This window comes from Neodiprion virginianus, chromosome 1 (genome assembly GCF_021901495.1).
Source record: "Neodiprion virginianus isolate iyNeoVirg1 chromosome 1, iyNeoVirg1.1, whole genome shotgun sequence".
Taxonomy (NCBI): domain Eukaryota; kingdom Metazoa; phylum Arthropoda; class Insecta; order Hymenoptera; family Diprionidae; genus Neodiprion; species Neodiprion virginianus.
The window spans coordinates 13,752,122-13,778,093 of record NC_060877.1 but is presented as its reverse complement, the minus strand read 5'-3'; the positions used below and the strand labels follow the sequence as shown (position 1 = coordinate 13,778,093).

Here is a 25,972-nt window from a genome sequence, read left to right as displayed (position 1 = left end):
TATGTAGCTGTATCGTACGGACCTTCTTGGCGTGAGTCAGATAATTCTGGTTCTTATAAAATCTAACAATATACGAGCAGACTCCGTACATAGTTTATTCCAAAGACTCGACGAATTTTATTCTAATTTGTGTCAGGCATATGTGAGCGTTGCGAAAGTTTTTATCAGGCAGAGCTCGATAATTTTCTTAGGCCTACCCGACAGACATTGCACTTCCTTTAAAACCGTTTGTCGACTTGGTGGAAATACGATAAATATGAATACGTAACCGGCACAAACGTCTTGAATTAAAACTTACGATTGTTATCTATTCTAACAGTTGTTAACATTTATTTTTTCCGTTGTCTAACATTGTCGAGAAAAATACTCCCATATCACGTATAACGTATCCGTGCACAGATAAACGTTGTGCAAATGATTAACTTGAAAAATCAATTCAGGGCCATGGGATTTTCGATGAAAAAATATACAACATCTCGCAGTTAATATTACGACACTGACGCTGTGTAATGAATTCGATAGATATACTTTTTCATTCATACGAAGGTAACACATTATTTGACATTGGCTGCTTTCTCACGATTGAATGAATTTTTATGGGGGCCCCTGGAGCCTAGTCCATGCCGACGACCATGCCCTGCGATGAAGATAAGACTGTTTAATATTTCATTCGTAATACTTAGATATTATGCAAGCAATGAGTTCGTGAGCAGCAGTATTGTGTACTTAACGCTGACACGTGGCCGCATGGAAAATCCCAAACATTGAATGAACCATTTATTTATTTTTTTACTCTTTACCAGTTCGGAAAGCTTTACATACGACATTCAACGTATAATCATTTATCCAGTATACTTCATATCAACTTGTTGTGTTAAACTGGATCGTTATGCGCAGTGGACTATTCGAAGTGCGCTGAAATTATTGTGACAGCTTTCCCTCATACCGATAATGTGAATCTGGTGGAACTCTTCGACAATTGTTTATCAAGAAGTGATTTCGACATTATTATACCTACTCATTATCCGGAGTGGACGAAACCTTATCACCTAAGCCTGGAAGTTATTGTTGATTGAATTTAACTTAGTGAATGGATTCGTCTGATAGAATTCACTTCTCTTCGACCATGTGTAAACAATGACATCAATTTTATTTTTACAACCTCTTCAGCAGCTTTCCTTTCAGCCAATTGCTAATATTCAATTTTTTTTAAATAACCGAAGATAAGCGTGGCTCGTGATAATAAAGCTAGATAATGTCGTGGTAATATACTCTGGCCACCAACGTATTCTATCCACCACTTCATTCTAATCGTTTAGCACGATCTGACATCTCGAAATCTCAGTACACTTTGACTTTTCAAATTATAAATTCTCGCCCGTTCCGCCGATCCCTGTGCGCATCTTGATGTAAAGACACGCAAACTTGGTGACATCTCTATGTTCTTCTGAATAAAACAAGAACAGTGTGAAACAAGTGCTAATACATGGAGAGTATCGGAATCGTTAGTGGCAGACCAGTGCCACAAGACACTAAAAAATTATGGCAATACTCCGCAGCGATTTCTGGTAAAATTATTACTTTTTAAACGGTTGAATGTTAAAACTTCATATATTGGTTAAAAATTAGTATATTTGACCAAATGTCATACACGAGTTTTCATGTACATCTTATTTATTAACAAGTGGAAATGTATCGTAAGTTAAACTTCTGATTCCGTAATGGTTTCGACAAAGAGAACCACGAAATACATCAATGCGACGCTTATTTCTTGATGAAGAACTTCAGACGCTAAGCGAGATAGAGGATTCAAGTTACTATTTGGACTGTGTAAGAAAGTTATTATAAGACTTGATTTGTGGCGGGTTTTTATTAGATTTCTTGACTTCTAATATATACGTACAATTTGTGGTAGCTCTCTTGTCTTTTATCAAAATTTTAAACGTGGGCGTAAAGATCTTTGCGTTGATACCTGAATAAACTCAAGCTTTTCTTGTGGGAGAATAATAAATCGTGTACTGGCAATTGAACGAATGATTGAAAATTCGAAAGTATGAGAAATAGAACTGGTTGATAGGTATTTTTTTTGAACGCGTTGGCTGATAAGAAAAATTTGTCCCCCATGCAAGGTCTTTTGGTAAAGTGCAAGTGTGCTAGAATACACAAGTGTTGCTACGTAGCAAAAATAATAATGTTCGACACATCTACAAACTGTTGCATATTTATTATGAACATTCTATATAGTATTACCCACATCCGCCGATTCTGGGAAATCATCATCGAGATGAAGCATTATTTATGAAGCATACATTACTTTGAATATATGTGGAACATTCCATGCCAACATACCGAGCTCGTGACCCCGACCAATTTAAACTTCAATCTTCCTTGGACAAACCACGAAAAAACTTTTTAAATAATTCTTTTTTATTCGTTATTCAAGGTATCTCAAAAACGCCATTTCCGAAAAAATTCACAAACATTCCTTCATGCGAAACGATGACTTTAAGCGCAGAACAGGAGTGTGATTCTGTCGTTTTCTATTTCTTCAGAGGGATTCAAACATTTTATTTCGCAAATTTCAACGCAAGTTGTACCATTCTTTTATTTCAGATAGGATGATAATAGGAAACCCTACTATAAATAAATATTAATTTGTCTTAAAGATACTTATCGCCTATTATTATTCATATTTCGGAAATTCCGAGGTGAAGCGCCGAAACAAAAAAAAAAAAAAAAAAATGGAACCACTTGCGTTAAAATCGTTGAAATAAAATGATAGAATCCCTCTGAAAAAATAGAAAAAATCGGAATCACACTTCCGTCCTGGGTTTAAAATCATCGTTTCACGTCAAGGAATGTCCGTGAATTTTCTGGAAAAAATAGCCATCTTGACAAAGCTTAAAAAACGAATAAAAAAATAAAGAAATAAATATAAAAACATTTTTTCATAGTTTTTGGAGGATGATTGATCATATAAAAAAAGAATCAGAAAAATCTAAATTGGTCGGGGTCACGGGCTTCGTGAGTTTGGCATGGAATGCACCTTATTTAACTTAGCAATGAAAGCCTTTGTGATTGTCACGACATCAGGATCACATAGATTATAATTCTTTGGGCTCGTGTAGTAATAAAAAATTTGAGATTAAGTCACACGATTAAATAGAAATGATGGATTCATCCTCGTGTAGTTCGCGTGGGGTCTCTGGAATTACAGCGATCTAATTACTGTTAATTAATGTATTGCCCTCCCACTCGATTGCCGCGATAACTGTCTCTAATCAAGATAATGTGTTATTTACCACTAGATATATGGATTATTTCCATTTAAAACTGTTCGGGGTTATTCATGCTGCTCTCGAGTATCGGTGCATTAAAATTGTAATCCGTAAAGATTAAATCTTCGTACCGTTGGAAATGTTTGGTAGTAGTCGAGGAAATAAAGCACTAAAAACGGCCCAACTGTCGATTTTTTGAGCAGTAAGACGGATTTTAATGCGGTTTTTTGCATTCGATTCGTAAGAGCGCCTACAAACTTTGTGAACTAAATTGATTAATTAATTTTTTGAAAATGCATTATGGCATTAATAATATGCATTTTGCAAGTGCACTTCCAAGAGACACTAAATAAAAAATTTACTACTCGGGGGTTTTTGGGGTCGCTGAACACGAATATCGCCACGGTAACCGTCTTCGAGGTACCTGGTGCCCAGGGTGGACAGTATCAACGTCTTCTCCTAGAGTTTTGGCGAAAATTGTGATCGAATTTGTCGAAACTCGTTGCTTGGGGGTTTTTGGGGTCACTGAATACGAGTATCGATACGGCAACCGTCTCCGAGGTACGCGGTGCCCAGGGTGAACGTTTCAACGTCTTTTTCTGGAATTATCTTGAGTATTATCATTTTTACCTCAATTAAAGTATATTGTTCTTAATTCAATCACAAATTCGATCACAATTTTCGCCAAAACTCTAGGAGAAGACGTTGATACTGTCCACCCTGGGCACCAGGTACCTCGGAGACGGTTGCCGTGGCGATATTCGTGTTCAGCGACCCCAAAAACCCCCGAGTAGCAAATTTTTTATTTAGTGTCTCTTGCATGCACTTGCAAAATGCATATTATTAATGCCATAATGCATTTTTAAAAAATTCATTAATCAATTTAGTTCACAAAGTTTGTAGGCGCTCTTACGAAGCGAATGCAAAAAACCGCATTAAAATCCGTCCTACTGCTCAAAAAATCGACAGTCCATTGCTTTATTTCCTCGACTATAGCTGTAAAATTGGAAACGAAATGCTACTTTAGTGAACTGAACTGGAAAATACTAAGATTCTCAAAACACTAAAAGGCCCGAGACACGGGCCTCGCGGTATTAATTTACATTATTTTTTATTCTATTTTACTGTCATTCGGAAGATCGTCGGATTGATATTCCCAAAAAACATTTCACTTTTTTTCCATTTATTTCTTTTACCGACATCGTCAATTTCTACTAGCGCGCGTTCAATGTACTATGGCACGTAGAGAGATAGGCATATCACTGGCGAACGCGATCACGGTTATAAAATAAAGGTTTCGGCTTGACGTTATGGAGAACCATTGAGTAAATAAAATCGCGATCGATCAACAGCGACGCAGTTGGAAACCGAAATGAAAAAAATGCGTGTAAGGTCCCTAGATATATTATATGTAGGGAAAGTAAAGGTTATAGCTAGAATAAAGATAACAGAGCAGGAAAGAGTTAGAAAATCGTTAATATAAAAGAATCCAAGCCAAATAGGCATAGCAAGAGCAGCACAAGTAACTGCAAAAAAACGCGAGCTATAGAAAATCACGAATCAAACATGGCTTACTGACGAAAAGGGGAAACAGGCGAGTGGAATTTCAAAAACTCTAATTCTTACGCATTAACCAAAAAACCAGAAAACAGTCAGCTAAGGTGACTCACATATCACCAGCTGATTCGCTCTTGTATCTGACCAGAGATTTATTCTTCGAATACTCGCACTGTTTGCACATTTTTTGAAATACTGTAATTACATAATATACTTCACCATAATTGAAACTCCATTTTTTATCATCTAGCCAACTGACAAAATGGTTTATAGGATAACATAATTAGCCTCTTGTTGACACTAATAGATTATTTGATTTCTGCCAAGACAAGACCACCATTATCCTTATTTCAATCTTTTCTTTATATTACTTTATTATTCTTCTACCTCTGTTTCGTATTATTTTACTTTTTCCAATTCCTCTGACTGTTCCTACGTACAATCAACTTTTTTGTTATTTTTTTTTTATTTAAGTGCGGAATTGATTAATTCAACGATCACAGCTAGGATGACAGAGGTTCTCGGCTGATAAACATATTAAAGTGCCAATTGTTTATCATTGCATGCAAAATCCAAAATTCATAAAACTAAAAGTATTATATTAATTATACTCAAACGCCCAGAATTGCGAATACAGTCTTATACTAGCGACCCCAAAGGATTTGAATGTATGTACACATCAATCACATATGCACACGCGCATACGCACGGACACTTTGAAGAAGTTGATTACGATCGGCTATCACTCTGTTTTTGAATGCGAGATAGGTGCTATTGACCGATCGAGTCACGGGAGTCGATAAACAAATTATCCAATACTCGGTATTGTCATTGCGACTTTACCAGCGGTCCTTGGGGATTTTTTTGTAAAAGCAGTTCACTGTGAGCAGCAGAGCCGTATCTAAGCGGTGGCGAGATGAGCGCCCGCCAAGGGCGCAACTACCGCAGGGGCCCAAAATCGGCCATGAAAAATAATTTTTTTTTTTTAGATTAGTGCATTTCGTTGAGGACAAAAATTTCACGTTATTGAAATAAATGTTATTCCAGATTGTTAAAAGTTACCGTACGTAAGTGGTGTGTAATTACAGTAGAACCTCGATTATCCGAATCAATTGGGACCGGAACTAGTTCGGATAATCGAAACGTGGGTTCTTTGGGACGAGATCATAAACAACACCTTTTTACATAAAAACAGTACATAGATATATACATATATTAAAACTGCGCGACGAATCTCCGTAAGCGGACTAACAACGTTTGATGAAACAAAGCGCGTTTCAACACGCTCGATATGCGCCTTTGCATGACTGCGATTCTCGCAAAGATACATTGTTACTCACGGCGGTGGCAGCGAACAACAATGTATATTTCGCGCCAACGTTCGGATAATTGAGCGTTCGGATGATCGAGGTTCTACCGTATGTCTATTACTCTTACGGTAATACTGTGAACAGTCCAGTTGGCTAGTTACAACGTGACATTACCTTCATCTCCGCCCCTCCCTTGCCGCCTTACAGTTGAAAAAAACACAAAATTTAAGCAAGCATGTCGTAACTGGAACAATATCAGAACCGATCATAACCCTCCCGCGGCGCCTGGACTTCTCCATGTTTCATAGCAAAGCTTTCAAATAGTTTATGTAAATACATGTAATATAAGTTTTTAATCGAATATTTTTTCGCATTTTATTCAATTTATTAAAGTATAAATTTTACGTCTTCGTAGGCCTTCTATGCACGGTATTTTTGTAACTACGATTTTATTGTTCAGAAAATTTATTGTCAGTATAATTGTCTGCAAATAAGGATGTACAGTCAATTTACATTCCACTTCTGTCAGTCAGATACAAACATTTGTTTTATGTAAATAACGTCTCTTACAAATAGTAAGCTCATATTTTCATATAAGGAAAATATAGAATTTGACACAAATTCCACCAAAAAATTGGTATTTTAAAGAAGCGGAATTCTCGGATCAAAAAACCTTAAACCTACAACTTTGCACTTTAATTTCGTAAAATAGAGAGATTTCCGTGGAAGGACCCCCGGATCCACCGTTTTGGTTGGGTAGTATTCCGTAACCACCAAAACCCGCGGTGTGGGGGGACGCAAATGTCAAGTCCCGCCAAGTTTGCGGCCATACCTAGATACGGCTCTGGTAAGCAGATATACGTAAATAATGATTGGCAATCACGTTGTTGCAAAAGCGTAGCAATTGGTATTGGCCAATTGGTTTTCGTGATTTGACAATTGAATTATATATATCCAGCCGCTACGGATAATCATTGTGACCTTGCCAATGATTCATGCGAGTTCAAATACACGAAATACCCGACACACTGCCGCAGATTGCCCTATTTCTACAACCAATATTACAAATATCCAACGGATTATTTTAAAAACACAGGCACGGAAAAAAAGAAGTTCTACACGGGTATGTTCAATTGGCTTAAGAAAAATATTTGGTTACTCGTATTTATTTTTTAATCCTGTTTTTATTATTACGTGAAAATTAAGTTTTGCTTTTCAAATGTTAATTCCTTTGAATATTATATGAACAAAATACAGGGTGCTCCAGAAGTAAGTACGTGAAATGATAGGTGTAATAGAGAGGGTCGAGTTGACTGAATTAACCTAAAGAACAGGTGGTTTCCAAAGTCGTGTTCGCGAAATAAAACCGGCTAAAAAATCTCACTAAGCGCCGTCATGTAGGCAACCAACTATACAGCAGGCGTCGGTTAAACGCAGTGTTGGGTACCGCTAATTACTTAGTGTGATTAATTAGATCGAAATTACTGATTACGTTGTTAATTTATCGACAAAACGATAAGCTTCGAAAAAAAACGACAAAACATAACAAAGGTAACAAAATAATTTCTTATAGTACGGAATATGTACAATTTCACGTGTTCAATCAGATTGTTCAAAGTGTCCGCCACCTTGAAGAAGGCACTCCGTGCAACGTCTTGTCATTGCCTCGGGTATTCTAGCGAGTTTACCATTTATTGACTTCACGCAAAAACGTTGTACCGTTGCCTACGGCTGAATAAAACTGATTCATTAGAGTACGAATAAACGCACTGTACCAAATCCTTCAAAGCCCTCCACTGCCATTACGATAAGTTTCCGGCCATGAGTGTCTTACCTCAAAATTCTTGCCCAGACAGTCGTTACTCACCCTAGAAGTATGTGCAGGGTTCACATAAATACCCTGTATATTCAAAACATTGAAATTAAAATCAAAATTTCATCTTTTTAATAATACGGTATTTCGCCTCTCTTTCCGTAGAGTTTAGTTTGTGGGCGTAAATATTTTGCTAGTCTTTTGTCACAAGCACGCTATTTCAGTGATGCACAACACTATACCCTCATGTGCGCAATTTCCTTTAAAAATTTGCTGAAATTTGTTTTTTTCGATCTGAGCTTGCTGATGCTTACGATCCAACATTCAACTTATTTAGAACCTATTTCCGTAACTAAATATAGAAAAAAAATTCTTGCTTACCATAAAATATGGCCGGTTAAAAACATGTAGCCACGGAGAGTACCCGGGTACCCACTTGTAGTTTAAAAATGATTTTTTGTAACACCTGCACAGGAAGTTCGACTCCACGCGCTGTGGCGGATTCTCCACAGTTTAGAATTTCATAGGAAATATCACACAACCGTTAGAAATTGTATTTTCCTCGCAGTTTTCTGAGCTGAACAGATGTAACTATCGTCATTGGACATGATGATTCCTGACTACGATCGCGTCCTTCTGTGTTGTAGCAGCACGTCTTCGTCAGGTTGAATTACTATGTTTACAATTTTCCCAAGTCAAACTTTCCGTTACAAGATGTTACAAAAATATTGCCACTAACATTTCGAACATCTGCCAACCGCCAATGATCAAAACTGACCACGCTCTGCCTGCGTAGTGTTCGGAACCCGTGCTCCGATTTCCCTTTGCGGCAACTGAACTGTCCTGTAAGACTTGAAAATAGCTGTTATACTTTTTATTTATGTTTATTTAATAAAATGAATCGATTTTGGATGATTCAGCACTCAAAAAATAATAAAAACCATAGAGATAGGTACCCACGGACTCCGGGTACGTATTAATGTGGTAAAAGGTGCCCACATAAGGGTTGAAGGAGGCTTGATGTTGTGAATCAAGTTTTCCCTTCACGTAGTGAAAATTCGAAACTTCCTATTTAACTCGCGTGATAAAACAAAATCTCACCCTTCTGCGCAATGGCTGAGACCAAAATTTCAAATATAATGATAAGATAATATTAGGTTAAAATCGAAGTAGAATTTATTATTAAATTTAATTTTTGCTAATAAAAAGTAGTAATAATTCCAAATACTATGAAAGTGAAGAATGTGTCATTTCAAATAAGGGAGTAATAATAACAAAATATTTAGGGAAATACCTTTAACCGCTGAGTGAATACCTTTTTTGCCTTCATATTTTAGGTATTAAAGAAATTTATTTTTCACTATTATAAAAATTATAAAATTTTGTAACGGTAAAACAATTGTCGAGTTGTCATTTCATTTGAAATTTAAAAAAAATAAAACTTTTAAAATGAGTGTGAGAGAATCTCTCTACACGTTAGTGCTAAGAGGTCAATTTTCACTCGGATAGGCTTTGGTTGCGAAGATAGCGCTATTCGAAATTCTTGGATTTTCGTGCGGAGCGAAACTCATTTTCGATCATCGATGCTGAGTAAGGAGCGATCGCGGCTCATGCGGTAAGATGCCAGACTCGTAACTTGGAGGGTCACGGTTCCCGTCCTCGGACTATTTTTTGAAACTCTCTCTATTTCGTCTTTTTCTGTCCTTTGGGGAAAAAATAGTAAAGAATGAAACATACATTTTTTTAGAGTGACTATAGTTGTAATTTAAACTGTTTTCTATGTGGCGCACTGAATTTCAAACATAAAATATTTTCACACTTCCCGAAGCTTGAGTTCAATAACTAAAACTGTCTCTACCCTCGCATGTCCCTCCAACAAATTTTTTGATCCCAGTGGCAATATCTGGTAACCTATTCAACAATTAGTAATAAAAAATGAATTTTCTTATATATGTTAATTTTTCGTGAAACGAACAATTTCTGTAAAATCCAAGAAAGGGACAATTTTATGCTGTGTTGTGTGTTTCAATTTAATTATAACTAAATAATGTTTTGTATTAAATTCCTTTCTGGTAAATTCAGAGATTATCATATAATTCGTGACCGACCGAAATTTCAGTTTCGGCCAGTTTCGGCCAAAAAATCTAGTTTCGGTTTTAGTTTCGGTTTCGGCCAAAATATAGCCGAAACTTTCGACCCCGCCGAAACTCGAGTGTTCGTGAATTTTCGTGCGTCGTTCGGTAAAATTCGCAGCTAACTCGTGCTTGCTCGTCGGCGGGGCCCCGGCTCATTGTCAGTTTGCCACTGTCCATTCAATCGTGAGTTGAGGTTATGTTTTGCAATTGAGTGATTTGGTAAGTATTTATTTTGTTTTTATTAGTACTTCGTTTTATTTTCATTAAATTATCTAAACTTATTGTTATCGAACATTATTTTGTTGAGTTTTATTTCTAAACGACAAATGAAAGTGGTGATATTGGATTTCGTTTTACTTGGATTCGCATATTGATTTAATATATGTAACTGTTGGTGAATCACGTGCTATATCCTCATTTTCACAATGTTTCCCAAACAAACGATTAAGTAAATGCTATGATTAATTTATTATATTGTGTGATCTTTATTTACTTAATAATTTTGTTTGGCTATGAGGGAATAGGAGAATATAGCTCACGAGAATTATCTAGTCAATCATCTCGACTCATTCTTTTCCTTTTACTGCGCGTTTTTTTTTTTTATATTTAAAATTAAATTTGTGTTTGTTTACCCGAATAAACTTTCCCCAATTAAGATTGAATGCTTTGTGCCTATTGGTACAATTATTATTATTAATAATATTATTTTATTTTATCTGTGACCTATGTGATATTATTTATTAATCTAATAATAATTATTATTTCATTTATTTCACGTAAAAAAAATTTTAAAAATGTCACGAAAAGAAAAAAATCCGATTTGGCAGTTTTTTGAGAAAAGCATTAGCGATTCATCTAAAGCTATTTGCAAACTTTGTAACAGGTCATATTCATTAAGAAGCCATGAACCTAAAAATCAAACATTGCACGGAATAAAGCTACATTTATCAAAAGTTCATGACGAGGATCACAGACAAGTGTTGAAAAGACAGTCAGAAATTGTTGAATTGAAAAAAGAAACTAAACTAAGGCGAACCGGTACAAAAATCACAGAATTATTGAGTTCGGATCAACAAAATCTTGTGCAGTCCACGATCCCAAGTCTTACCACTAAATCTAAACTTTTACAATGGCCCGATGATCATGAAATTTCAAAAAGGATTGATAAAGCAATAATGGATCTTATAATTGTGGATATGCTGCCCTATGCATTGATGGAAGGCGAAGCATTTCGTAGATTGAATTTTGTCGATCCTCTTGCAGTTCACAAGTATCGAATGAAATCCGAAAAATATTTTATAACGACACTAATGCCGAAAACATATGCAATAATCAAATCTAAAGTAATGACTTTAATAGCAAACAGCGAGTGGGTGAGTGTCACCACTGATATCTGGACCAATGCAAGTAAAACATGTTCACTTCTCAGCTTTACAGCTCATTTTATCATGAATCATCAACGCCTTAAACTTGTTTTGGGTGCGTGCGTGCTAGAACAAGATCATACTGGTCAATATATTGAGCAAAAATTTACAGAGATGGTGAATGAATGGAGTTGAAACGGCAAGATTTTTCTGATCCTACGTGATAATGCAGCAAACATGATTTGCGCGATGCGTAATAAATATGAATCGATAGGTTGTGTCGCACACACGCTGCAATTGGTGATAAAGCAAGCACTATTTTCAGACGAAGAAACCAAAGACTTGTTAAAAAAAAAATGCAGAAAAATCGTAGGCCATTTCCATCGCAGTGAGCCAGCAACCAGAAAACTGACAGAATGTCAAAAACAATGCGGTCTACCAGAACACGCTTTGGTGCAAGATGTTGAAGTGAGATGGAACAGCACTTACTTGATGTTACAGAGGCTTTTGGAGCAAAAAAATGCAGTCAACTTGTACAGTGTTGAGCATGGTAAGATTGAGCCTCTTCTCTCTAACGAATGGGAAGTTATAAAGAATATCAGAGCCGTATTGAAATTTTTTTATGAAGCCATACTTGATTTATCGTTTGATGATGCATGCATATCAATAGTGATACCTTTAATATCACTATTAAACCGCAAATTACAAGCTCGATGCTCAAACGACGGTGATACGATGACAAATATGAAAAACTCATTGTATGAGTCTTTGAATATCAAATGCTCTTTTTTTAAAAAAAATACTTCGTTGATGGTTGCTACAATGCTCGATCCAAGATTCAAATCCAAATATCTTAATTCATATGAAGTAGATATGGCAATAACAGAAATAATATCTTTTCTAACGGAGAGTAATAACGACGACTTACTACAGTCCCACGGTGGAGAGAATCCTTCAGTTTCAACTTCAACATCAACAGAATTAATCTCGCAAGCCTCTAACATACAACACGAAATGAAGAGTCTTTGGGATGTCCACGATGATATGCCTGATCCGATGGAAGTGAGTGGATCTGAAGATGAAAAAACTCAACAAACGATTTTGAAAGAAAGAATTCAATCCTATTTGTCGGAGCCATTGTTGCAACGCAATGCTGACATATATGGTTATTGGAACAGCATTCCATATCCTAGTCTGAGAAAAGCAGTTTTGAAGTACCTTTCCGCTCCGCCCACTAGCGTTCCAAGTGAGCAACTGTTTAGTGCTGCTGGTCAAATATACTCAGATCGTCGGAATAATCTGCTGGATGAGAACGTGGAAAAACTTCTTTTCTCAGCGTACAATATAAGATTATTTAATTACGAATACTAAAATAATTTGCTAAAATACTAATTTGGGATTAGTAATAATATTTCGGTTATTTTTTTAATTGATTTTATAGCTATTTTTTGTTTGTTAAGTTATAAGTTATAACTTACGCGTAGTAAGTAGGTACACAATTGTTGTACAAATTATTGTTATCTATCTTTGTCGAGACTAAAACTGAGAATTTGAGGATTAGATTATTTATCTAAATTGTCCTAGACTGAATATTGTGATAACTAGGTAATACCAAAATAAATATTAGGTTAGTCTTAAAAATATTGTAAGCGCAATAATAAAAATGAATCCAATTGAGAGACCATCAAATCATTAAATCCTGTTACCAACGCAACGTTATATTCGTAAAGGCAATTTTTATCCTGTGTGCTGTACGTACTACCATTAACAAATGATACTCATAGTTATAATTTGCTATTCTGCATCAAAAGCATTTGAAACGAGTATAGTTAGACTTTGCACTGTTGCACATTTATTTAATTTTACGAAGTGAGAATTGACTACAGAGTTGGTAGAGTTGAAGATGTTAAAGAAGTTTTTTAAAATGTGATACATACGTGATTTGTAGCCACCTACGACAAAAAGAGTACCGATAACTGTAATCGAAGGTAGTATAGCAACAAGATAACCCAAGAATTTCCTTGCGCATATTTATAATCTAACATACAGTTGACTTTGTCACAAACCATAATCATTCTTATCACATGAAAATATTTCTTTGGAATATTCAGTGTTATAAGTGCGCGTCATATATTTTTATTATTGTTAAGTGAAAAGCATGACATTGTTCATCTTTGAGAAAAAGTACCAATAATCGCTATTACCGCCGATATGTCGAATACGTGTTTTTGTTTGCAGAATTATGCGACAAATCTGAGAAACATCAAAAACCTACAATCTGAATATTACTCAGACTTTGACTCACATTGATGCAATTTAAAACTTTGAAAAATCTCGAATGACTGAACTTCCAGGCGTTTCGATGTGCAAATATACAATTTTGGAAACGGGTGAAGCGAGGCAAAAAACTGTAGACCAAACTTTGCAAATAAATTAAAATTATTCAATTTAGTTAACAGCAAGTCGATCGTGCTACTCAACTCGCCGTCATCACTTGGAGTTTCAAATATTTTCATCAACGTTTTCTACAAGTGTGTAGATCTATTCCACCTCTCACAAGTATGCTTTTATTCCATATTCCAATAAACCAATTTATGATTTATTCCTTATCAAGTTCAACTCCTTTTATTTTGGAAGTTCTAATTACTTTGGAAGTAGCGATTTCAACATTCATCAAATCTCGGAATCAATTTTCTACGAATAACAATTTCACACTCAAAAGTGATTGATATCAATTTAAACTGGTTTTCCTATTTGATACTAATTTTCTTTCCGACTGCCCATTCCCCGCGTAGAGAGTTAGAGAGTAGTGACGTGTAATTACGCGTAGACAACGAATCTGTCTAGTTCAAGGTCCAGTTCAACCCGTGAGTTCGACAGTCGCTCGTTGAAACTAGTTCACTACCCCTAAAACAAAAATTGAATTATGAATTGATTTATTTATAAATTTATAAATTTTACGGATTAAAAGTCGTTTTTACATAGAAAGTACAGACTAGCATTAATAAGCAAGCCAGTAACTACTTGAATATAGAAGTAAACTATCAATTCTGAATTGTTTTTTATTTGTCGGTTCATAAAAATTGGTACGTGATTATTTTTTTGTAATCCAAGAAATTGAAGTAGGAAGTATTTTTAGTTTTGAGGATTATTTTTCATTTTTTATTTCGAAAAATTTTATTGGGAATTTGTTTTCATTCTCTTGATTCAAAACATTGAATAAGGAATCATTTCTTTATTTTGATAATTGGAAAAACTTAATTGAGAACTATTTCTTCTTCTTTAACGAGCAAATTCGTATCATTGCAATTACTTTCCATTTTTGGATTCAAAAACTCGAATTAAGAATTTTTTGGAAATTTTACTTTAGTAGCGTAATTAAAATTGAACGCTGTCAATCGTAATTTTTAGTTTTAAACTAATGAAATTTCCCGATACTCTTACGTCGTATTACGTAATTGTATAACAAATGTGCAGGCAGTGGGTTGTACCAGGGCCAAATACCTCAGTTCTAGATAGATTTTCGCCATTCTTGGACTCGAGCGCTGTTCCTTTATTCAATATGAACATATCTTCCGCAGGAGACAAGTATTTTGTATGTGCAGTGCTTTTTATTAAAATTCCAATGAACTGAATATTGATCATTATTATTTCATTCTTTTAAATATTCAGTTCCATCTGACAGCTTCATTCGATCCCTTCAGTCGGACTTTCAACATTTAACTATAAACATCCACCCAAGTGGTCAATGAATAATTTTCATTGAAGTTTATTCATGATAATTTATAAATTTCACCTCCTCAATACTACAACACTCGGTAAACTTTCAACTTTAGTCCTGAACGACGGAATTGCAAGTCATATCATTATTACTATACGGAGGAACTTCTTGTAACAAAAATTCCAATACTGACTGGTAATTTGTGGACACTCGGTATATTTTGACAATATTTTGTGGTGAAAATAGGAAAAAATGATTGTTTTGTCATGAATAACATCTTAAAAATATGACCGTTTCCTATAATTCTGACCAGAAAATATGTATCGTCAAAGTTTACGAGATGTCCACAAATTACCAGTTAGCATAGAGATTCTTGTTACAAAATTTTTCCCGATGATAATATAGTTCACTTCCGTTAAGAAATAAAATTCAAAAATTACCCATAATCCCACACACAAAATTCAGGAATTAAAATTATTACACAATTGTATCTTCTGGGTCATATTATTATTAGGGGTTACCGGAAAAGTGCTGAAGTTCCAGGTAAAAAAGTATCGACATATTCTCAAACTCGAAATTCCTAATAATCAACACGGGTACTGCCACCAGTGTATAATAACGCGGACAGATATTGGCAATTATCATCTGAGCCACTTGGTGATAAATTTCTGAACAATTTTGTATTTGGGGATCAGCGGACATAGTCGTAGTACAAGTAAAAGTTGAACAAAGTAACCTTGATCATCTTGAAATTCATTTTTTATTTCTTTTATGATAATGATTGCTTGAGGTTAATCGGGGTTTGTTACAGCATATTGTACTCGAACATTAGTAACAATCGAGTGTTGCCTTATTTCCAAAAACTATTTACAAGTAGCATTTTTGTGTAGAATGGTCTGGGTTTTGCGATGTAAATAAACTGTACTTTTATAAGTTCACGGAAATCTAACGTAAGTTGAGGAATTACTTTTATACGTCAGCTGCGTCTTCGTTCGTAAATGAATTAGGTATGAGCGTGACTGAAGATAGTCAATGGTATGAGTTATGTATTAAGCATACGTACACAAATTACATAAGGTACAACATATACCAGGAACAACTATATATCGTCATCCTTTGGTTAACTTCTTCGACTATTTCTCCAGTCGTTTGGATCAAGAAAAGGTTTCTAACCCTGTTATCAGTAAGCCTGGTGTATGTTTATCGCGCATCTATTTAGATAACATTATTTTTGTCGATCTAATGGAGTTAGAATGATATAACTGAATTTGGCTCGAATGAATTTGCATAGTTGAAAAGTATACGGTCTCCTGACGGGGTTATATGAAAATTTCATTCTGTTCCCATTCGTCATTCGGTCCTGGTCGGGTGGCTGAACCCGTTACAATACGGGTAAATAAGACAGTTGGAAAATAGATATTACAAGTTTCATCTGATTAATTGTAAGCGTTCAGTGGCATAAATTGATGAATATTCATCTTAACACATTGTTATATTCATCATTTTGAAATTCATCTCTTTACATAGTTACGAACATAAAGAAATTCATCAAGTCAGCGGACAAAGAAAACAAGTCTTTTGTAACGTTCCGGCGAATAATTCATCGCCCTCGTCAGAATCTTTATATTGTAATACATACCGTGAGATTACGTGATGCGAAACGTAAGGACCCCTAATTATAGGCAATTAATGGTACACATACACTCGGATCAGAGCTTCAAGTTTCATATTTTTCAATTGAAAAACGAAACTCAGAGCTCCTCAAAGTGGCCTTGTAACCCCAGTTGTCTATAATTAGAGCTTCTTATGGTGCGCATCCATGGTAACGCCAATTTCTGTTACCCTCAGATGATGACTTATCGTTCACACTTTGGCGGGATTCTCTAATCACTCTAAACTCAACAAACAATAACAAAACCACATCTGTTGGGCTCCACACGCTTCAGCGTCAATTCCTGAATAAACACACGAAATGAGATTAATAATTACAGAACCCGTTTGCAGCCTGACCGCGTGTGTGTGTGTGTTTTTTTTTTAATTACGCGTCTCGCTAAGACCTATAAGAATCTTGAAGAACATTTTGAATAATTTAAATATTTACGGCGTAACTTCTATTTGTTTATAAGCTAAAATTTTATATCCTCGAAAAACATGGTTTTTTTTTAAACCTATTCTTTTCAGTTAAATCCTGAATGTACATGCTGAAAAGAATCACCCTAAGTTTTTGGCACCTTCTCGGCCTTGTGGAACAAGTGCTATATCGACACGCCGGATTTATGAAAATCGGTCATTATTGCTAAACTATATAACATGGCTGGATAAAACTTACCGATATCTCTTCAGGACAGTTTCTTTTAGGTGGTGGATGAGTTTCAGAACAATACTTTATAAATAAACCGCGTAAATACAATAATGAATTTTTTGAAAAATTGTTGTTTAACAGTGATTTACCGCCAAACTAATAATTCTACTTGATTTTTGCATAGGACTTATTTTGTAGATTTCATTACGGTGCACATTTTTCGATAACTCTCATTCCAAAGATAATAACATCAAAATAGTGACATGTGTTTTTTTAAATATTTTTTTCGGCCAAAAGTCGTCATTTCGCGATCCCACAAATTTCACACTATATTCTTTGAGGTCCAAACTACCTACAAAAAAATTGGCGATTTGGCACGGCTGTTGAATAGAACTCATGTAAGTTCCGACTGGACTAAAAGTAACCTTACCAATCCCGAGTGAACCCAAGCAAGCCTCAAAATTCCTGAACCCGTTATTGCGTGTATACACGAATTTATGACCGAACGCAATCCGCAACATGTGATACCCAATAACAACGCGACGATTTCGGACTTCGGGATCTTTCATTAGATATCTCGCGTCTTTTATATAGACTATGTTTCCATCAGCAAGTCAGAATTGGGTTAGGTTCAAATTTGAGCCATGAAATGTGAAGTTTGAAAAGATTACCGTAATTTCTTTTCGAATCTTATTTCTCACAAACGACATATCAGATTCTATCGACGTCGTTGATTTCATATGAGACTTCTCCGTTGCAAAAGCTCGGAGGTGTACTTTTGCATAATTAGTTTAATAAAATATAGTTTTATAAATCATAAATCTATATGACGGAAATAAAAATAATGGCATTTATGTTAAGCTGGTGCGATATAGTGATCGTTAGAAGTATGGAATTTAAAATATACACTACATGGCTAACTGCCTCCTGCCTCCTCTTCTTCCATTATTATTAACGAGAAAACGTGTTTATGGTGTTGAATTTTGACTAGAGATCAGAATAACTGCTTTGTGGAAAATTCAAAAGAATGATTTACAATTAAAGTCGCAAGTTATATTAGATGGAATGAAGATAGGTTTTTTGGGTTTGGTTAGGTCATTTTGTGTTGTTTTTGAGATTGCTTCTGTTAATTTGGTATCAGTTCAGTTATTCTGGGTTTAGGTAAGCTGTTTTGCATTGGTTTATTTGGTTCAACTTGCGGGTCGTTCTTGACATATAATTTTATGATTTATAACACATAATTTAAAATTCAGGTGGGGGGGGGGGGGAAATCTCCAATTGTCTCAGGGCGCATGTCTCAAGCCGACACTGGTTGCATTCATCTGTACTAAAGCACTGAATGCGATTAACCAAATAATGCTGACAAACGTCAGCTCGGCTTTATTGGCGTAAACAGCTATAGACATTCATCTGTGGGTAAACCTAGTAGTTGTGGGAATACTTGGCAGGAAAAATTCATAGTTGAAAAATTTATCCATGGCAATAGCTGGAAGGACAAATTCATATTGCCCTGAGGTAAAATACAAATAAGGTTACAGCGCACCGCGGACCGCAAAAGCCGCGACGCACCGGGACGTTCCGACCTACCCCACTGAAATCATCGTAACTCACTGTCAATTAACTTTCGAACCTTTCATGAAATCTTCATCGCAAATGAAAGATAAGACTCTAAGCGATAAGAAAACAAAATAAACCGTCAATTGATTTTTTTTCAATTTCAACGTTATGCATACTCCTTAAAGAATAAAGACTATCTGAAAATTTGGAAACAAAATATTAAAAAGAGAGGAGCAGCTTTTAAGAAATGAGAAATAATTGACAGGTGGACTTACGATCAATTTTTTTAACCGAGTAAAAATATGAGGCCTGTTACTACAAAAACCTTACAACAATGGTGATAAGCAGCAGTACTACATATACACGATAGTATCCCTTAAAAAAAAGACATCGGATTTGACAAAGAAAGGTCACCAAATATGTTGAACAAACAGAAATGCAATTACGGGAGGCTCTGATGGAATCTTTAAAACATTTTCAGCGGCAAGTGTCGAATATGCGCATGGACATCGACATGGTGGACATACTAAGACTAGTCACCCTCTTTTTCAATGCAGGAGCGTACCTATCGTAATTGAATGAAAGATGAGTAAAATATTGAAACGTAAATGTCGTAATATATGTAACTAATTAAAATATGTAGCAATGTATATTTTAATACATACCGTAAAAAATTCTGAAAAATGGCTTGATTTTTAAACTTACAATTTAAAAGTAAAAACTAAAACCTTAGCTGATTGTCAGTACATATAGGTAGGGTTCCAATAGTAGTAGAAAATGTATCCGCTGTTGAACAAAATGTACTTCGTGTACAGTCTTCTGATTCGCTTAATAGGCTTACGTACCTGCAATTCGTAATGATTAATCCTCATTTGAAAATATTTGGAAATGATTATTCTCACCAACTGCGACCTACGCTGAGAGTCTTTGATTCGTTTTGCAAGCACATGTTGTATTTTCAAAACTGAACTGGTATCTTTTGTTGGCCTGCCTTTATCAACTGCTTATAAGCATCCTTTCCTGGCGAACAATGGCAATTTCATTAATAAAATATTGAAACCTACTGTTCAGCAAAAATCTAACCCAATACCGTTAATTTTAATACCTTACAAGCTTAGAGCATCTTAGAAGGTATTTTTAACAAATCCAGAACGCCAGTGCCTTGATCTACGAGCGTGAGTGTTCGGGGTAAAATTTTCGCTTGTAAACTACTAGAAATATCTCATAGATTAATGATTTTATAATTATTGCTTAATAACGTAGATGTAGAGTATAATTTATGAAAATAAAACTTGTACTACCTTTTTTGGACAGCTTTATTTATCTGTAATATATGCAGCAGAGTGGTCCTTATTTAGGGGTCAGAAAAATTTTTAGTGGGACGCCCCCCTGATCTGTTCCAAATTATTGAAAAAAAACTGTTCAAAGTTTTAAGTCTCTACGTCAACTGGAGCACGTTCCTCTAGGCCCCGAAAATTTTAAATGTTTTTATAACCAGTCATTTCATGTTGTATGACTTTGGTATAAATTAAGGGACCGATGTGAAACTTTACAGAGTTGTTGCTTATAATTAATAAGAACGAACCCTGATAATTTCAACATTTTATAATAATGGGTTTTTCATATATAAGCCTGATAAAAGTGACGATATTAAGCTTACATATAAAAAGAAATATATTATAAACCTTGATAAAATGCATAATATTGTACTTACATTGCCTCGATGTAACTTATTCACCCTAATTCTAGCTTGTTTGCTGGCTTTGGCTACTGGCAGTGTGTTGGCCTGGACTTCGCCAGCTTTACCGCAACTGAAGGACCCGAATGGTTGGCTTTTCGTGAACACCGAACAAGGATCCTGGATTGGTTCCATATTGTCAATTGGTGCTATAATAGGGGCTGTGCCAGCGGGTACCCTAGCTGATAAAATCGGCCGTAAAAAAACGATTTTGGCAACAGCGGTCCCTTACCTACTATCATGGATAATCATCATATTTGCAAGGAGCGTGGCGCTTTTATGTCTGGCCAGAACTTTGGCTGGGATTAGTGTGGGATTAACTTGTGTTGTAGTCCCCATATACATTGCCGAATTTGCAGAGCCCTCGATAAGAGGACTGCTGGGTTCTATCTTTCAACTCTTCCTATCCGCGGGTATCCTATTCGGATTTATTTTTGGCACATTTTTAAATTACACCTGGTTTGCCGTTATATGCGCCCAAATCGAGGTTGTTTTTCTCGCTACCTATATTTGGATGCCTGAGTCTCCACAATGGTTAATGGTAGGTACTGCACATTGATGCCTGGCCGTCATATTTTATTTTTCACATTCTCAACCGCAGCTTCTAAGTCATGGCTATAGAGTTTTTATTTATTTATGTCATTCAAAGAAGAAATTTTCCATTTGATGTTCGGGAAATATGATTTTCTTTCTCTCGACAAATCAATCTCTTGTATAATGCCTCAACACATACGACATCGATAGATTGTTTGGAAATCAATGAGCATCATGAGTAGTATCAACACACAAGAAGGAAATCGATCTGTTGATCTCTTTAGAGCTTTAACGTTACCGGCGATTTTTTGAGCATTGTTTGACATGCCCGACCGCTTTGTATAAAACTGACCCCGCTGAGCGTGCGCTCAGTTTTCGTCCGATAAGAGTTCAACTCACTTCACAGACGTGAAGCATAAAGTAACTTACCGTTTCAGTTATTGGTTTGTACCAGTTGTACTTTATTTGAGAGCACCTTACTCGTGCAACCACATCTCAATACAGCCCCGTTCACATTTCACGTCAAATTGAGTGATAAAATCTCTGTTGCTTTCTCTTTTAAATGAAACTTTTTGCTTTGTAAAATTTTCATTATTGTAGCTCTTGTGTTTTATATTTCATTTAATAATAAATTGAGTCTCATTTGCGGAATAGTTCACCACGTCTGGTTGAGACTTCCCACTCGAACTGTATGGATTTTTATTGTTTTAACGTATCGTTACCAAACTCACAACTGACAAATTTGTGAATTACCTTTGAAAGACGGTAATATAAACGGCAGTGATCTTAACATGCATCATTAAATTACCTGCGCTGACCCCAAAAGATAATTTCCAATGTGTCGACTCGCATTGTATAGTGACACACTTTGCTTCCGATGTACCTACCTTATACTGTCAAATATAAATTTATACTACTTTTGGCTCAAGGGTCAAGGAAGAAAATCAGAAGCTTTGAGATCGTTGAGCGTGTTCAGGGGGCCGAAGTATGATGTGAACGAAGAGTTGGCTAGTATACAAAAAAGTGTGGAAGAGGCAGCTTTGCGAAAGTCTTCAGTGCTGGATCTCGTCAAGACACGTGGAGCTCGCACTGCCCTTTTTGCCGGTCTGGGAATGCTAGCCTACCAACAATTGACGGGAATTAACGCTGTCATTTTTTATACTGAAGAAATCTTTGCAGCAGCTGGAAGTTCTCTCGATGCTGACGTAGCTTCTATTATTGTCGCTTTTGTACAGGTTCGATATATATTTATAATCATTAATCTTCTCACAAAATCAAGTAAATAACTCTAGTTCAATATACAGAGAGATTAAGTATAAAATAAACATATACCAGCCTGCAGCCTGGTGACCTAAATGGCAAACCGCTAGAAACCAATGTACTGTTATTTGGGTTACATACTCGCAGTCGGGTAACTGTCCTAATTTCACGCAATTTCCTATACTGACAAAATATAACTGCAGACAGTCAGTATTTTTAAGAAAGCTAAAGGGCACCGAAGGCACGGCAGCAATGGAAGAACCCTGCATTTGCTAATTCTCTTACCTAATTGAAAGGTCAATGGCGTCGGTTATGGCAGGAAATTACTGTAGCAGAACGTCAAAAACCATTTATTTGGCTGTCTTTGATAATCTGTAGTCAATGTTGATCGGTATACCTTCAACAGCATCCAGCTATACCTTCACTGTTTTACTTTAAATTACACTTAAATGATAGAGAGAAAATGGAAAAATAATTATCTTACGATACTAGATGTATGAAGAGACATTCCACTGTGCGTAATATCTGAAGAACTGCTAGCTGTATTAGTATAATATTGGAATTCATAAGACATGCGTACCCTTGATAAGTATTCTTTGTTTTGTTTTCACGGTGGAACTTTTTTCAGACTTTCATGGCGTGTGTGGCGGCTGTTATAGTCGACAGAGTTGGAAGACGAGTCTTGTTGATAGTGTCGTCATCTACCTTGGCACTGTGCTTGTTCCTGCTTGGTCTCTATTTCAAGCTAGATCTGAATGGTATAGGATGGCTGCCACTTGTGTCGTTGACTACTTTCATGATCGCATTTTCACTAGGGTTAGTAGTGCCTGATACATGAAAAATACAGTTATTCCATAAAGGCAGCTGATTTCTTAATTACGTATCGATTTGATAAATGCTTTATCGTTAATGTTAAGCGATTTAAATGTATAGAAGTTTGTTTTTTATTGATTTCTAAAAACTATCAGCTGCTAATCCAGAAATGTATATTGTACGTAGATGTTATTAGTCTAGTGTGAAGAGGAAATTATTCGTAATATTTAAAATGATGAGTCATCACTATAAGTATATAAGAAGTATTACACGCCAACTTGCCAAAGATTTTCCCTCGCCGTCATTGATTTGGTTTATAATTTTGTATACGATTTTCCCAAGTCTAAATAGTACTTTTAAATTATTTCAGATTTTTTGCTTCAACCGTTTTATTTTTTTTTTTGAATTTTCAATGTCAGAACAGAGACATCTTCGAAGTTTTCGACAAAATTCTCACAATTTCTTCGATCAATGATGAGTATTTCAGGCTATGTTTAGAAGTAGAAACCATATGTTTCATATTTATTTCGTATTTCAGTAAACAAAGATTACTAAATTTAGTTAAGTTGACATTTTATTGGTAATCATTCATTTTTGTAGATGTATAATCATCCGGTTGATTCAGAAAAATAGATAAAATTCAGCAAAGAAATGAAATATGTACAAAAATGTTATTCTATTTTGATCTTTAAAAATTTATAAATAAACAACGGTTGAAGAGAAAAATTCCAAATTGTTTAGGAGTGCTATTTAGAAATAGGCCAATTGTATAAAAAATTATGAACGAAATAAAAAATAGTGACGGAAAATCATTTGACGAGTTGGCATGGAATACCTCATAAGTTGCCTAGCAAGAGTCCCAAATCGATATGGCTGCTTTATAGAGATAATTTTGTAGTCAAATTTAGACTAATTCTTCGTATATAGTCGTATGATGAAGAGAAATAGAAGTTCGTCACTATTGAGTTTCCGACTACCAACGTTGATGTAATAATTCTCGTCCCGTACTATATTATGGGAACATTTTGGAATTAGAAAGTTTTTCCCATACTTGACAGTATAATTCATTGCAACTCTCTACGTAATACTAAGCATTTTCTCGAATAAAAATTAAAAGATGGAACAGTAAAAATTACAAAGACATACATTGCATTCTAATAAACTACAAATGAATTATTTGATGTGAACTTCAACAGAGGACCGAATACGACGACTGGCTAATTAGTAACACTAGACGTAGAATAAAAGTGCAACTACAGTATGTGTCTAGTAAATAATTCCCGCCCGATTACGTAAAAATAAACACACTTTGCATTATGTTATTCTAAGTGATACGTAACTTATAACATTTTTATTCACAGTTATGGTCCTATTCCATGGATGATGATGGGGGAATTATTTCCTCCGGAAACGAAAGGCACCGCGTCTGTTCTAGCGGTGATGGTAAATTGGAGTACTTCGTTTCTTGTGACAAAATTTTTCTCGCCCTTGAAAGCCACCTTTGGTGAAGGTATAACCTTTTGGATATTCACCGTACTTATGGTATCGGCCACTATTTTCGGATACTTTATCGTGCCCGAAACAAGAGGAAAGAGCTTGCAACAGATACAGGATGAACTCAACGGTAAAAACAATTGTCAAACGAGAAACAGTGAAGTTGCTTGAGATATTCACAGAAAACTTCGGAGTAAAATAAATGTGTTCATTAGATTGTTACAATTGTTGTTAAACTTGTTACTCGCGTCGTACGAGAAAAGAAAAGTTATGAAATTCATCCGATCAATTAATAATTAATTCGGCAATAAGAGATGGTTTGTATTCAGTGGTTTGGTGTCAATCGACTCTCGTTGTTGCTGATGTCTATTATGTGGTTCAAGTCTCCGATAGAGTGGAATTAATATGAGTTGTTTTGTCCTCCGTTTCAAGCTCGGATTTTCAGTAATAATCTGAACTTTGTTTTCTGATTTAGAATTCTGCATAACTAAGTAACACTAGAAATCTTTGATTTTAATTTTAACGTTCCATAACCTTCTACGATGTTGAACAAAATTTAGTGATATTAAATCTACACTTTCGATGTTAAGGATATCTCTGAGTTTGTGGAAAAATTTATTTTTAGATTGTACGAATATTAGTGTACATCGCTAAAGAGAGTAACACTTTGAAAAAAAATTTCAACGGGCGATTATGTGATAATGGAATATTTGATCGATTCGGTTTTATTACCACAGATTACTAGTATTTTACAGTTCAATCTTTTGTAGTTTGAGGTTCATGCGATTCCATCTTACGTAGCTCGCGCCCATAGAAGAAATAATGGTTGTCGTAGAGTCTGGATCACACCGTTCATCAAAAATTTCTCCAATATGTATGGAATTTTACGAAGTAATGTAGTTTGAGCACAAACTTATAATATCTAGAAATATGGTCTGGGTTTTATGTGTTTGAGTGCAAATTACATGTTTTTATTGTGAATTTTCCCCAAAATTTGTTCGGAAAATAGGAACAATATTGTTACAAAGGGTGAAATCACCCGTTTTTGTCCCCTTTTGAATGATCTAGTAGTCATCATAAATAAAAGACGTTTATA

At 35.4% G+C, this 25,972-nt stretch overlaps 1 protein-coding gene across 1 annotated transcript; it reads left to right on the top strand.

Annotated features, from left to right (window-relative positions):
- Positions 1-906: 906 nt before the first annotated feature.
- On the top strand, positions 907-25,884 carry LOC124303516 (facilitated trehalose transporter Tret1-like). Its single transcript, XM_046760802.1, has 5 exons — positions 907-1,568; positions 20,787-21,316; positions 22,239-22,544; positions 23,198-23,385; positions 24,744-25,884. Exons 1-5 carry the CDS (start codon positions 1,487-1,489, stop codon positions 25,045-25,047), a joined length of 1,410 nt encoding a protein of 469 aa, XP_046616758.1. The 5' UTR covers positions 907-1,486; the 3' UTR covers positions 25,048-25,884.
- The last annotated feature ends 88 nt before the right edge of the window (positions 25,885-25,972 follow it).